Here is a 16,494-nt window from a genome sequence, read left to right on the forward strand (position 1 = left end):
AGCTGGATACATTAATATCTGTTGTGATGCATCTGCACTGCATTTGTACAAGTTTGTGCCTGCATTTTGTTCATACATTATCTGTGTGTCTAACCGGAAGAATAGACAAAGGACAGAAAATAGCATGCAGCATAATTGATGATTTAATGTCATATGGCAAGATAAATGAACTGCAGTAAAAAAGAAATGAATCATTCAAAAACATATGTGCAAGAAGAGACATTCTGGAAATTCACAAGGCACCAGAAACAACCAAAGGCAAAATTGAATTGTCTCAAACTAGTTTAACATATCCCCCGCCGCCACCAACAGAAGTGCTTTGACATATGAAAACCGAGTGCAATTAAAACGCGGCTTTATTGCGAGTGTATGGATTTGGAAATATATGATGTTTCAGCTATTTTCCTTTCTGTGTCTGAATTTAGGAGACGACGCGGTTTCTGCAGAAGCTGTGGTGAAGTTTGCCAAGCTGGCTTTTAGCTATGAGCATTGGGATGCATTTGACTCTATTATCGCACCAATCTATACCTTTCTACAGGTAATCAAACCAGGTGGATTATCGCACGGCACAAGCCTTTCAACAGAACCTTTTTATAAGTAAATATACTGCTTTAGAAAGGGCTTTTCATAGTACCATCGAAGGAACACCAGAATGTTTCCCTTAGTAATGCTTTGTGACATGTGGCCTGTGTAACACCGATGGGCTAAAAGCTTCTGAGTTGTTATTATGTTATTAAACCTGTTTGAGGAAAGGATAAAATGACAGTACCTTTTCATAATTATTAATGTGGTGTCTATGTGGATCAGTACCTCTGAACATATAAATTTGTCCAATAGCTCCAAGAGCTCCTGTCGGAGATGTTAAAGTAATGTTTTTTTGTATTTTCTGTTTTAGGCCCAAGATAGCTCAAAATGCAAGAAAGAAGAACTGGATCTTAAAATTCTCATAGCAGCGGAACCGTTGTTATCAGCAAAAAGGCATAAACACGGCATCTATATACATGAAAGGGATCTGAGATTGGAGGAAATATCCAGCTCTTTGGGTATTGTTGGACTTAAAAGTAGGTTTCTTTTTCACCTATACATTATGAGCTATTCTGTATATAAGTAAAATAAACAGAGTAATGCTATGTTTCAAGTTGACTGATTCCCATGTAGCTTGTCATTTTTACTACCTATCACCTTTAAAAGCTCTGTAGTGTAAGCTGCTGCCGGTCCATGCTAACATTCTTTTTAAGGATGGCTATTATGAAGATTCCGATTAGTTCATCCTATTCTTTACTGTCTGGAGCTTAAATGACGCATGACACACTGTCCGTCTGATGTCCAGAGCATATGATGGAGCGTTATTCTGCAGTACCAACCATGAGCGTTTTCACAGTGAAGGTTGACTTAAGAAGATGTGACAAATGTATAGCAGTATCTCCATATTGTCATATGTTGTCTAGTAGGGTCTCTTACCTCCATGTTCAATAACCTGGAGCATTCATGGCAAGTTACTTAATGCCAACTTGCAGATGCACCAACCAGAGCTAGATTTTCACCTGGGTCACGTGAGGGTAACACAGTCGTTCATCTTACAGACAACCAGGTTCCTTAAATATAAGACACTTTTTCTGTAACCAGCTAGGGCTTTATTTCTGTCCCTCAGCATGATTAAGGTCTTTGTGCGCATGGGGCTTGAGCTGGGAAATTGGGAGCCTAAGCCAGGGTAGTGTTGTGTTACGGCCTAAGTTGGGTAACCTGGTATATTTTGTTATAGGAAAATAGCCAACCAGCCATCATTGTTTAGAATTCTATTTGTTGCCCTATGGCACTGATACAGGGATTTACACTCATAGTGACAATAATAATAATAATTTCAGTTGAAATGAATGACTTTTTTGTATTAAGACAACGTTTCCCACAATTGAAATAGACACACATCACAAATACATGACATAGAGCAGACTTCCTAATCTATAGTATTTCTAAGAGCCATGTTCTATTCTTCTATATTTCATGGGGCCTGTGTAGAAATATTAAGTAGAGCCACTACCATTAGCTATACAATTACAAAACCAATGCCATAGCATGTAACGAGATATGTGTTGCAGCCCTTTTGCTCAGGGCTGCAGGTTGTACTTACCATAGCGTAACATTATTTCATGTTTTTTTTGCGTTAGAAATATGTAGCAATGAATTTCCCCCAGATGGCACTCTTACAAAAGAAGACACTGAAACATTTTCTGGTTTTAGCTTGCGGTATATTTTGCCTAATATATTCCTGTGATTCTTTTTATTTTCCAAGATGATCTCTTATACCAATTTGAAAGGCTTTTGGAAAATCTTAAAGTTCATATATCAAAGCGTATTTTCCACTGCATTTTGAACTTTGCACTTTTAACCATTTGAAAAATCAAATTCTTTTACACCTGAGACAGTCAATCAGCTCTTTTACGGCAAAAGTCAGGAGCGAGGAGGCGAGGATGCCTCATTAAAGTATAGCATGTACTCTCAGTCAAACTGATTAAAGTTTCTTTGCATTAAGTGGGAAAACCCCAAATGTTAAAATATGCATTTTGTTTCTCTGGCACTGCATCTTGGCGTAAGAATTTTCTTTATTTCTTACTTCTCCTATTTGACCGGCACATTGTTTCTGTTTCTATGCCAGGTGAATCAGTGGGAGACAGGCTTTTGGACGAACACATAACCGTAGCAGAAACGCTGTTTTCCTGTGTTTGCAATTCTTTGCAGGTATGAAAATCCAAGTTTTTGTAAACGCATGGATATTGTTGGTCAGACAGAAAGATTTGTATTATGTAAGCAACACTGAGTCAGGAGCAGTGCTACCAAACATTGAAAAGTGTTATTCCTACACTTTTTTTTTAAATGGTGCCTGTAAAATCTTCGTCTAAAGCTGAATTTTACAGTAACGTCATGCTAGTGAATGTGCAAACAATACCAGGTGGATATGGCCAGCTTTACGTAAATAATGGTTAAGACTGATTGAAACTCAGCACCGTGATATTAAATATCCCCTTTCTAATTAGTGACAGCACACTCTTATCAGGCTTCTTTAATTATTGAATATGTTATCTTGGTTAACCAATCTCCATTCTCTGATGCATTAGCATAAAAATAAAGGTAAAATACTAAATACAAAAGAACAAAAGTTATTTTTGTTCTTAAGTGGTACTTTTACCTTCAGCCAATTCATGCTTTTGTACCCTCACTTTCAGCTGATACATAAGTTTTATTGTTTTTTGGAAACAGTTCACTTTTTGCATCGGTTTATCCGAACGTATATCCAAAATACTTAATTTCTAGTACTTCTTGTGAGCTGCTGCATTACATTTCATAGACAAGAGTCATAAAAGAATATCTTTTAAAATTAATCTGTATTGTAAAACCGAAGGAATAAATGAAAACGGTTCATTTAAGCAAGAAAGCTTCAAGAAGTTGCAGTACCTAGATAAATGAATGAGCAATGAGTTAGTTAAGAATGAAAGAGGAGCTTTAACAACAATAGAGTGGCAGAGAGAAATTAAGGAAAGAGAAATAATCAACAGTCAAAAGTCAATTTAAAGTTAACTTTTGCTTTCTCCAAGAAGTCAAGAGTGTCTGTTATCACTAATGATCACATTAGTCTTTAAAAAAAACTGGTGCATTTGTGTTTTTGATGTAACGCGTAACATGTAGTCTAGAATTATCTTCTCATCCGAGTTGCTGTATCTAGACAGAAAAATATCTCCTGAAAATACTTTTTGAGGTCTCTGAGATTCACTTATGCTCTAATGTAATAGACCTCTATACTTGAGAAAAGTCAATGTGTGTTAATCTTATCCCAATGGGAATACTGCTCCCCAGGCCAGACCACCCCTGAAAAAAGTGCCAAACCATACCAAAATTAGCACCCATTGCTGCTTAGAGGAAGCAAGCAGAGGCATCTTCTTTCCAGGGGATGCAGGCGACTCTGTCAGTGATAAAGCTTTGGAAAGGAACAGAGGAAGTATAATAGACCTGTATCTTGGACCTTTCCTCCACAGGCCAAGTGCAATGAATTGCTGGCAGAGATAACTAAATAAGTGTGCTTCTCCCAGAAGGTGTTTATATCACACTTTACGATTTCATACCATCATTTTGGACTGCTTACTGTGCCATCCTATCCTTATTCTGTGTTTTATGTTCAGGATGTCCAAGCAGACAGAGATATTGTCAGTGATGTCATATTATTCCTGTGGCAAAAATGCAAAACCGGAGTCCAGAGAATCACTGCTGCCACAGCTGATGGAGGCAAATTTATCCTTAAATGTGAACAAAGTATGAAGGTATGCTGCCTGTGTTTACATGAATGTATACTGTTATTTTATTTACAGGAAAGAAGGAGAAACAAGAATGGGGATGGTACAAATAGTTTAGAAATCCATTATTCTTCACAATTTAACAGCTAAAAAAACATTGTGCCTTGAGACAGCTTGCAGGGCTTCAGTTTAAATCTGCTTAACATTGTCATTGTAGATGTATTCTCTAGTGCTTTATCTATAGATCTATATCTATCTATCTATCTATCTATCTGTCTATCTATCTATCTATCTTATCTATCTATATCTAGCCATCAATCTATCCACCTATCTAACTTGTGTTAATGAACAAAGAGCATATAGAATAAAGCAGTGGATAATAAGATCTAAATAATGCCGAGTTCCTATACAAACAAAATAAGTATTCGACTGTTCTCATGTTCTTAATGAACAGAAAATGGCAGTAAACTGAGCTTTTAAATGAGTAACGCATTGCGTCATAAACACATTTAATTACGGTTTTATTTCTTTCTAGTGGATTTATATCCTGTGCCTCCTTTACGAGGTCATGCAGTACTGCAATATCATAGATACAGATCCAGTGATAATGGGAGAAGCTTCATTAAAATTGTCAAGCATTGCCGAAGGCATAGCTGAATCAATGCTGAAATATGGAACAAAGTCAGGTAAGGCCGTCATTCTACTTATTTAACTTAATGTCTCTGAGGATGCACGAGAAAACATGGATCTGTGGACAGAACAGGTTCACTTCTGCTGGTGAGCGAGCCAGGTTGGTAAGTGAAGATGGCAGATCCCTTGTATGACATATGGTGTTTTGTGTCATATATGTCATTGTCTCAAAACTGTTGGTTTCAAGCAAGGTTATCTGTATACCCAAGATGTAAGTGAAGAACAATCTGGACTTCTGAACACAAAACAAATCTTATTTGTTTCAAGATGTAACCAGAGGTTTCTTTTTTTGTCGTATGGGTAATCCTGATGACCCAAAATGTTAAACAACGTTGAATCTGATATACGGTATGTTATATGTCAGGGAATCTTTACTAAATATTGGTCAGTTCATGGCCTTCTGAACTACAATATGTCTATAAATAAACTAATGGTATTTGAGGATAGGCATTAGACCAATCTTTATCATATGTTCCATTGATTGTGTTAGATATAAACATGTACATCAAAGAGATGAAACTAATATATTCATATGTACATTTTACAGAACAAATTCCCAATTTAGATGTTTTAGGCATCATCCCTTGGTGTACTGAGGGTTAATGTGTGTTTTATTAAAACAAAAGTTTTAAATAGATTTTAGATGATTTTGTTCTGGTCTGGCTTTACAGAAAACGTTAAATGCCATTCAGTACGTAGCATTTTTTTTTTACTGAGAAAAATGATATTTTCAGTTCCAGAAATATTGAAGTCATCTTAAAGTACAAGATGATTCCAAACTGAGCTCAATGTGGATCATCATCAACCTCAATGTGAAGCTAAAGTAAAAACCTACCATGAAACATATCACAAAATGCGTACTAATAACATGATAAAAGAAAGCATATGTCTGGAGCCTTGATATCGCCTTTGGTTTAAAGGTTTCTCTTTATTTTCTCTTTATTTCTTTTAAAAGAAATATAACATTTAAGCATTCATAGATTTTCTTATAATACTTTCAAACACTTTTAGCAAAAACCCCTCTGTCTCTCCGCTTCTCCTCATCTCTTATCGTTCTTAATTCCTGCGGGGGGAGTAGAAAGTCTGTTCCTACAGACCTTTGTTTCAGTGTTCCATCGCAGTGCACGCTGCTTCATATGACATCATATGCCATTGCTCAGCATCAGTAGCCGGCGCGCTTCACAAGAGAGCAGTGAGCATGAGTATGAACGTACCTCGCGCTCCCTTTATTTTGGGACGGATTAAAAAAATTAACAGTCAGCAACCTGGCCACGTGCCACACGTTGTGGCATGCGTGCCATAGGTTCGCCATCGCTGGCCTATCAATCAACTATTTTTGTGCATATTTCCCACCGTGCTCTTCTTCTTACCTTGTCTGTTCATTTTGTATCTTTATTTACCTTAGTATTTTTTTCAGTAAATTAAGAAAAGGGATGTATGTTTTTCCTTTGTGCCACATTATATTGAGCACCTCAGATCTTTGCTGGAATATTTTACAAGCACCTTATGAACAGCAGCTTTAAAGAAAAAGTTGATACAAGTTCAACAAGTTGTATTTTTATGCTGTAATAATTAATAAATAATAAGTATTATATAACTTCTTGCTTTTTTATTCTTGAAGGTCGGGTTTACTTTGGGTTGCATTCACTTAAGGCAGAGGTGACAGGACAGTGTCCCTCACTTCAGTATTTATTTTGACGGGCCAACACTATAAAGTTTCTTTAGTGTGAAGGGTTGAGCTATCCCTGTATAACATATAGTTCAATGTATGGGGAGACTTTAGAGAAATCTCAAGCTCGTAATCAATAGTAAAGTCAAAAGCTGAAACACAATGGCCCTAAAACTTTCCATTTAGTGAATAAACCCCATTGGCTCATTTATACTCCATATTTTGTCAGTGGCTCATGCACTCACAGATGTGGTTGGGTGCTCAAAGAACGAAAAAGAACCCCTTCCCTTCAAGGTCTACCTGTAAAAAGGTTACGCAACATCAATAGACAATATCAATCTCGGCACCATTTTTTATAGGCACAGCAGTCAGTGTTTGATATTATTATCAAAATGAAATAGGTTGTACCACTTAAGGTTTTTGTATTATTTATAAACTCTTTATGTGATTTTTGACAAAGGAGTTCAATAACATTTTTGTGATATCGTTCTAATTGTAGAGGGCCGTGATTATAGACCCTTGATTTTAAGTGATTCAATTCAGGAAAACCATGGGCCTTTAATCAGGTCAAAAGGGAAGCAGAGGAGGAATTACTCTGTTTGTGCCAGGGATTCTCCTCTCTCTCTCTCTCCTGCATTGAGTTCATGGCTGTCAGGGACAGAGAGGATGCTACAGCTCCGAGATATACAGTATATAGGGAACTCAACCCTACTCCCCTAAACACTTACCATCAGCTTTAAATATTAAACCCAGATGATAGGCCACATCTTCTCATCTGAGTTTAAAGGGTTAAACTCAGCAGTAAATGCTCAGTCCATAATCACAGTTCTATTTGTACCACACCTTTGTAAAATCCTATTAACGAAGTGTGAGATATGTTCAGTTTGTTCTGTTGTTTTCTATTATTTTTCTGCGTTTCCAGGTCTCTACCTCCTTGGAACTTCTTTAGTGCTGGGAAGCCATTTGCAGAGGCGTTCATTATCTGTCCATTCACACCCCTGATGGCAGCCATGCATTGTTTCCAGCCCTGCCTGTTTTTCTCTGTGAGAGCTGATATGTGTGCGGAGAGGGGATGCGAACAGCAGGACCAGTCATTTTACGCTCTAAATAACTTGTGATAAAGCTCCATTCAGGCAGCCCCATAGAGTGCTTTAAATTCTTTACAATTCTGATATTATTTCTTCCTGGGTGGAAATTTGCCTTAACATTTCTCTGATTAGGTCTTGCGCTTGTACCAAGCTAAGTAATCATGCAATGTTCCTTGTGTGTGTTTTTATGAAACTTAACAGATTTGTGCCACTTCCATCCATTTTAGATACAGTATTTATTTATCCTTTTCCGTAATATCCATCCATGTCTTTTTGGAATGCTTTGCATGCAGGGAAAGTAGAGCCCATTGCATGTATCTTAAATGAGAGTAGGGATGGTTTTAACGAGCCCTTTAACAGTGTGTCTGTCTTAACAAGGGAGCAAGGGATTTTAATATACATACATTATGGAATTCTCTACATGCATTAATATATTTAGAATTCATAATGGTGATGTGACATTATGACATTTATATATATATGCATGGGTCTCTCACCTGTATGTTCAAATGGGACCCTTTTGGATAACTGGGGACCACAAGCAATAATTTACCATGGTGGCACTATCTATAACTTGAGAGTCAAAATAACAGGCTTGTAGGAGTCATGACCTATGTAGATGTTACCAAGACTTTCTCCTATTGGAGGTTCATTTTGAGATATATGTTTGGAAAATCTGATTTTGGAGGTATTGTAAAGTCTTTCAACTAGATAACATATTATGTGTTCTTTTGATGGAATGAAGCAAAACCCTATTACTTTTGTGGATGGCGTTTCTGGATGTGCCTTGCGATAGTGAGGCTGGATAACTTTTCTAAAGAAAGGATTTATAAGGATTATTTAACTTTATGCAACTCTGATTAGACTTTTTACTTCTATATTTAAATGCATTGGGTTATAAATGCTTGTCTGATTTAAGTAATATATTTGTACTCTTTCCTAATCTCCTTACTGGAGTCACAACAATCATTACATTCAGAGCAAATATTGATTCAATCACATAGATTTTCATAAGAGATTAGAGTATAATCTAGGATATAAAATGGATTTCTTTGACAAACTCTCATCATTTTAACATCTGCATGCTATTTCCTTATTAAATACCAATATTTTTCTTACTTGCAAATGTAATAATGTGGATATTTTCATGCTACATGTTAATGTGGTCTGTTGAACTCTAGACGAAGTAGCCAGGATTAATTCTAAATAAAACCTCCATCATTTCAGTGCATGACTCAAACAAGTAAAACACCTCTGCTTAATTTGCTTGTGTAAATTTAAAGGAAAACATATGATCACTATGTGCCAACTTCATCAAACAACATGCCAACAGCTTGTGGGTACCTGCTCCCACACCACTTAGACATCCATGCTCACACACACTTATGCATCACAACAGGCCAACCCCAGTGAGCTTTTCCAGCAAGAAGGGCTGAGCTGGCCCTAATGTATTTACCTTCCCCCGTTGATTGTGTGTAGTAGGCCAAGAATATAGTAGCAGCTCCTTGGAAAGTAGATGAGTAGATCAAGGGAGCTAATAGAAGGCCATCAGTGAAGCCACCACCATTTGGTTCACTGATGCCCAGAAGAAAATGTAGAAATGGGCATTACTGCCACTTACTTACTGTCTGTCCAAATTTATAGCTATAAACAGTATAGAGAGTAACTGAATGATAGGTATGGCTGCCGAGTTAGTAAATAAACATCTATATCCTAAGGAACGGAGTCAAGAGGCATATCATCATCCATACACTTGCAGTCTTGAAATATGTTCCTGTGGTTCACATATTTGCGCGATATAAAGAAATCAATACATTGGCAGCTATGTTATTTACTCTTATATATCACATATATCATAAAGGTATTGTTTTCTGTTTTTAGAAAGAACATTTGAAAAACTGAATGATGATATGAGTTTACACACAGAGAGCTTTAGTAAAGTAATATACTTAAAGGTAAGTGCAATATTTTATTGGAGTGAAAATGCCTGCTAAACTAGGTAAACAAAGTTTTATATTCTATCAGTATCTAGTGTCATATGTTAAACATGCCTACAACCATCCATTCCATGTACACGATCCTTACTGCTGGGCACTGGTAGATAACTTTATATCCCAATGCTCATAGTTTAATTAGGTCAGATGGGAAGTCTGACTGCTCCAGGTTTGGGCAGCATAGGGGCTGCTGCTTCCCAGTCCTGCCACCCCAGGCCTAGCTGGTCTAGGCCAGAATGTACAACTGGTGTTAAACCGATACTGCAAACCTTTAATGTGATATTGATTTTGAAGAGTACAGGTTACGTCTTGCAAGAGATTTTTTGTATCGCTGCTTCCAAATTTCTAAATCAATATATATACATATTAGAAACCCGTTTGTGTATACCATGGAATCTGAACATTTAAAACAAAATATCTCCAAAACAATTACAGTGACAGTAAACAGAAAGCACAAACTATAGTAAATGATTACGTTATACTAGAAGTTCTGAAGAGAGAGGTTTCCCCTTTTGCTGAGTTTCTCAAACCTATAGCCCACGCAATACTAGCAACAGCCAGGGCCTTGCAACTCAATTAATGTGTTTTCATTGTATCTCTCTTCCACCAGATTCACCTTATATTAACCTCTGTATTTTTCCCTCCAGCCCCTGCCTTGCCCCCCAGCCCCTGTATTGTCCCTAGCAACCCTGCCAAATCTGCCCCTGCCATGTCCCCACCAGTCCCCGCCATGTCCCCTTTTATGACAGTGATATAGCCCCTGCTATATTGCCACCAGTCCCTGCCATGCCCCCTCTTATGACAGTGATATAGCCCCTGCTATATTCCCCCAGCCCCTGCCATGCCCATATTGTATTGTACCAGACAACCTCTGTTATTCCCCCCAGCCCCTGCCATGTCCCCTCTTATGAGAGTGATATAGCCCCTGCTATATTTCCCCAGCCCCTGCCATTTACCCACCAACACCCGTTTTGTCCCCAAATCTTGCTTACCTTTTTTCTGTGAGAGTGGAGCTGTTCCCTTCTGGTCTGGGTATAGCAGCTGAGGCATATCACAGGCTTGTGCTTCCGAATTTAAGTGGGCCGTGAAAGGAGATTTTATTATCTACCTCAACTGGTCTCTAGGGGGCTTGATAAGCGAGCGTCTTAGCGTCCCCCTGAGTACAATCTATAGAGTTTTAAGGAATGCAAGTAATTATGCTGAGCCCAGTGATTGTGACAGTTCTCATTTTATGTCCCGTGCATATCATGTAATTTAAATTTTCTTTTCTATCACAGAAAAATCCAGTTACACAACTTGTGTTTGCATATGAAACACTAGAGAAAGCAATCAATGGGATGTCACTGGCTCGCTCACGAGTCATTATGTCAGATGAATCATCTGTGATTGACCAGCACTGCACAACGGTAAAACTCTGGCATTTAAATGCTATGTTTCCTGAATTTCTTTTACTGCTATTTACCTCGCATATTGTGTAAACAACCATTCTCATACATCTTCAGCTCGGTGCCACAAGCCAGCATATATTATTCAGATTTCCTGCTTATTGCATATTCAATGATTTATATTCTCCTTTAAATCTTTGAAGCATTGTTTGTTAGGATTATAATCTAATTAAAATGGAAAAAAACAACATGAATTAATACTAATCCCTTCCCTGACTATCTGCGTTTGCAATCAGCTGGGTGTGAAGAGGCCACTTCCAAGGGATACATCGGATGTCCAAGATATCCCTTCCAAATCATTTGCAAATACCGCGGTGATGATAGATTTACAGCTCGAGCTAATCGTGACTCAACACCGCGTGTCTGTCAAGCTCCTCAATCTATTGCAAGGTATGCGATTAGAATGTTATATAACTCATAACACAAAACAAGTGATATGCTTCAACACACACAGTGGCCGTCCATAAAGCAAAGTAATGCAACATATAGATAGTTTATGAGACTAAGGTAAGGGATACATATTTCAAGATCAACCTCTAGAGAGTCAAGGATACGTTTTGGGACCGACATTTGACTAAATGTTCCATTTGCAGTGCTGTCACTATATGGGTGCCCAGTTGCAATTCAGACTTGTGGCTTTGCAGTCTATGCTGCCCCGGTTCCTGGCAGAGACATTGTTAGTTTGGTTAAGGGGGCTGAAGTCCCACATTTTGTTATGGAAAGCCCCGAGTCTGCCATATGAGAAATATGGGAAAACACAGTACGTTTTTAGTGGTTGAATGGGATATACAATGATGTTTGTGCTTGATGAGGGCTAATGATGGTTTATTTGTGTTGTGTATAGAGTCCACGTGATTTTTTTCCAGTTAAGCAAATATGAGCAATATCGTAGCAATGCTATGTTTGTTGGTCAGGAATGTGAGATAATCGTGCCGCTGATTTAATTTCAACAGCACACTCAGTGGCCAATTCTGGATATTATGCCAATCAGTACTAACCGTTTTTCATACCTACTGTGACACAAAACCTTTATGTCTACGGCACAGATTTTACAGTATCGAAAACTAAAGTACGTTTCTTCATAAAAATGTACATTGATGAAGATGAAAGTTTTATGAATATTGTACATTTTTCAGGTGGATCTGAACAATTAAAATCCTCGAAAAGTTCTGCTCACAGCACGGCATCATTTCCTTTCAGGACAGGTGACGTATAATATATTGAGTGATCAAACACAAGATTCCACCCACACCATACTAAAATCTGTAATGATATTAATCAGGTCTATTCACTAGTCTGTTCGCAAGTCGAGTGGTCAAGTTTACTGAGGTCACATGCTCTTCATGCTAACGCTTTTAAAACAACATGTATATTCACTAATATACAAGTTAGCATAAACATGGTAATATTTTTGTCCAAGAATGATAAACTGAGTATATATAAAATGGAACAAAAATGCTATTTTGAGTACCTTCTACTTTTTCATTTCAAAAAGGGCATTGACTAAAAATTGCACAAAAAAGTACTGACCATTTTATGTATTGCAGAATCAGAAATAATTGATAAAATAAACAAGAACCAAATATCCAAAGCCATCTTTTTAATGCAAAAGTCAGTGCTGTTTAAGAGTGGACTTGGTGGAGTGTCACCTAACAAACTCCTGGAGGTAAGATGCATATAGATATTTCTTTTACGCAGTTGCAATCAGTCACTGTAAAATAAATAAACTTTTTTTTTTTTCAGTAATAGTAATCAAATCAACTATTTCTGCAGCAAATAAATATGTGCAGTATATTATATGCGTGTATATATGTATATATATATATTTCTATAATCAATTGCTAATGGTAACTGATGGTTTGCAGTAAATATTCCAGCATGTTCCCGGGGAAATCAGATGCAGTCAGCAATTTTTTCTCCCGAAGAATAATGCTGTATGAGTTTGATGGATTCAATATTAGTCATTTATCCTAACACTAGAGTACAAAATCCTTTGTAGTGCATGTAAATAAATATATTGGCCATTAAGGCAGCTTTTATGTAAAAGCATCATGGTAGGGGAGAGAAAAAAACCTCATATTCAGGCCAAATGATGAGGGGTTGACTGCACAGCTGTCCATTATGTGACTCCTAGCAATCATTATGATGGACCCCTACAGAATGAGTCTTTCAGCCCCCTTATTTTCTGCTAGTGCATTGCTAACGTCTCATAAAGAGATGCAGAAAGTAGTTTGCACCATTATACCCCGGTGAATGCATCTAGTTTACAAAAGAATGATTGGGGCAGAAGGGGCAGTTATGTAGGTGGCCAGTTCTGGCACACATTATACAAAACTAAGGCGTTTTGGTTTGTGGTTAATGATTATTACACTACTGCTTGTGAAGAAAGGTACAAAACTGCATAAACAGACAGAGAGAGATGTGAGAAAATAAAGGAGAAGTACATTTAAGGTGCATGAAAAGAGTTAAAAGAGCATAGGCATGCCAATGCACCCAAATATAAGTTATTCCTTCTGAAGTATCCGTAGTCCAACCAACTCTGCAGAGCAATTTTTCACCGGGTACCCCCTGAGTCTAACGCCATCAGGCTCAGCTGCTGATGCATGGGAAGGCTTTAAATCAAGCACTGGATGGCATCTCGCTATTCACTGACTCCGTAGCTTGGATCTGTATTTACTATTTTGCAGGAAATAACAGAGGGATAATAGCCTGTAATAATGATAGCTCTCCGTTTGCAACTTATTCTCCTTGCTTACTAAATTAGTACAAAGTATCGGTAATGCATCCAGTTCAGATCACTTTTAATAAACATTAAAGGCTAATCTGCAGCTCCAAGTAATGGAGCATTTCACTTGAGCAGTTTTTTTAATATATTGTTACCGGCTCTGGATCATAATATTTGCTGTTATTTTAAATGAAACATAAAAAAAAGAACAGATAAGATGATGTTTAACAAGCACAGTTTCTTTTGTGTTTCTCCGGAATGTGGAGTAATCCGCAAAAACTTTTTTTTATTATAAGAGAGATCGCTATGTAAAGCCTGCTTTTGTGGTTGCACCTGAACTGACTGAATTATGCAGTTTGGCAAATTCCATATTCTCTGGGGTCTATTCCCAAAGCTTAGCATTTCGTTAGAGGTCAGACGCTCAGGTGAACTCTACTAGGTTGGCTGAATTTGAGCAGCCTGTCTATTCGCTAAAGACAACGTGACCGCCACCTTGAGTACAGTTAAGTATAAAAACATGTTGAAATTCAACTGGAATCAAGCAGAAAAAAACGCCTCCAACTTGATGTTATCAACTTCACTCGACAGGAAGGCTGACCAAGAACTCCATTAAGCTCAATAGAACTGATAGACCCAGCCTACTCAAGTGCAGTCTTGACTGACATATTCTAATGATGATCCCACTGAGAGATTCATATGACTGACCACCAGCTTGAATGACCGACAGACCTTATGGTCAACTTGACAATATCAAGACTTGAAAGGAGGCCACCAGATTCACCTGTAGCTTGTGTTTTTGTGAACACACGAGTTGTTGTTTCGCCTGCGACATTAGAATATTGCCGTTGAGCAGTTTCAAGTTGTAATTGCTTTAGCTTAACTGACAACCTGGTCTTTAGTGAACAGACCTGCCCATGTTGACATGCAATCTGCTGATGATATCCGAAAGCCATTTCATTTAAACTTAAATTAAGTGACTGTTTCTGTGTGACTGGCAGCTTTCTAAAGACTTAATAAGGCTAGAGCTGCTAAGTGGTGGATTGAGTCACCAAGATGTTAAGATGACCACGGCTGATGGGTTTTTATTGAAAAGGACCCCATATCACTGCATTCTCTATGTTTGAACTACATGAATGATGTGTCGTTTTATTTCTACGTGTTTACCTGTGTATTTAGAGGTACATTACAGCTGGAGTCATCCAAACCTGCAATATGATATTATGATTCATTTGAAAATTAAAGAGAAAAATGAGTTTTTTAAACTGTACACTGGGTTTAGCATATTCCTACTGCCTATTCTTTATCTATTTAAAAAGACTTATCTTATCATGCAACTGTTTCCAACTTTTTTGTATATTTAGCTCTGAACAAAATAATCTCCTCCTAGACTCTCAGTAACAGAATCAGAAATGCATTAAAGCTTTTCTGCAATAACAGTATACCGATTCCCACCGTATGAGCAGATAAATGAGACTGTGGACACTTTCATTTGTTTTTTCGTTTTATTGTAGGATTCAGAGAAACTGATTCAAAAATACGAAGCGGAAGAAAACACAATGCACTTATCTTGCATGAAGCCAGAAACATTAAAGAACGGCAAGAAAAATGTACCTCCCCCACCCATTTTGGTTTCCAGAACAGCAAACTCAATGGTGTTTAAACCAGCTCCATTTCCCACAGATGTTAAGGTACTGATTTCAATATCATAATAAATGTTCTGAGAAAACCAGTTAATGCTATATCGTGTTAATCTCCCATGGGGGTCCAGCCAGACATATCAGTTATATCAGGCAGGGAGAACTGCAACTCTCCTGCCAACCCCCTCTTTAGTGAGTATCTTACCTTGTAAGGTGGCCGAGGAGAAGGGACCAAAAATTCACGACAGAGAATTGATCAGGTAAAGTTGATCTATAAATATCTGTTCAAATCAATTACACTACAAAAAAATATCAATCTGTACGCAGTTTTAATAAATTCATTTAGTTATGCTCAAAGCGGTGACAGTGACCAGTTTAAAACAGGGTATAAAATGTTTTCTGGAACTTCTTGGAAATGAAGACATAAAACAGATTAGACTTGCGCATTCAGATTCATATGAACCTGATTTTTAGTTTGTGCAAAATATGCAGCAAAACTAAAACAATCCAATAGATAACGATAGCAATGCCAGAGATATCTATACTGAAAAAAATCTACATCGGGTCACTCTAAAACTAAACTTATTAATAACTCTCAAACAAAATACCAACTTATAATAGAAGTGCAAAGATGAGTAAAAGTAAAAAATCTCAGGGATTCAGTTGATCTCAAGCTACTTCTGCTGGGGTTCTGTTCCACATATCTTCCACCCAAAGTAAATCTTTGTTACATTAAACATACCCAAAAGTACATTAAATAAAAGTAAAAATTTCAGGTGGTTTGTGGACTTCAAGTGACTTCTGCTAGGAGCCTGTTCCACGTAATTTTAACCTACATGGGATAAGCATATGTATCTAAGACAAGATCAAGGACTTAATGTTTGGGGGAGAGTACAGGGACACAGACAAGACTTGGGGAGAGTGCTAGGGGCACAGTCAGAGAGACTTATTTTTAGGCAATGG

General features: G+C 37.5%; 1 protein-coding gene across 1 annotated transcript in view; it reads left to right on the forward strand.

The window, feature by feature from the left end:
• LOC149299755 (cilia- and flagella-associated protein 54-like) overlaps positions 1–16,494 on the forward strand; it is a 128,537-nt gene that overhangs the window by 15,644 nt on the left and 96,399 nt on the right. The window contains exons 11-20 of the mRNA XM_089486038.1: positions 426–538; positions 896–1,061; positions 2,654–2,736; positions 4,173–4,310; positions 4,819–4,969; positions 9,612–9,685; positions 11,002–11,130; positions 11,406–11,559; positions 12,717–12,835; positions 15,406–15,582. Of these exons, the coding sequence (XP_089342164.1) occupies positions 426–538; positions 896–1,061; positions 2,654–2,736; positions 4,173–4,310; positions 4,819–4,969; positions 9,612–9,685; positions 11,002–11,130; positions 11,406–11,559; positions 12,717–12,835; positions 15,406–15,582 (1,304 nt within the window). The remainder of the gene's footprint in view (positions 1–425; positions 539–895; positions 1,062–2,653; positions 2,737–4,172; positions 4,311–4,818; positions 4,970–9,611; positions 9,686–11,001; positions 11,131–11,405; positions 11,560–12,716; positions 12,836–15,405; positions 15,583–16,494) is intronic.

This window comes from Sceloporus occidentalis, unplaced genomic scaffold, assembly GCF_023333645.1.
Source record: "Sceloporus occidentalis isolate IW3139 unplaced genomic scaffold, rSceOcc1.0.p SCAF_28, whole genome shotgun sequence".
NCBI classification, from domain to species: Eukaryota; Metazoa; Chordata; class Lepidosauria; order Squamata; family Phrynosomatidae; genus Sceloporus; species Sceloporus occidentalis.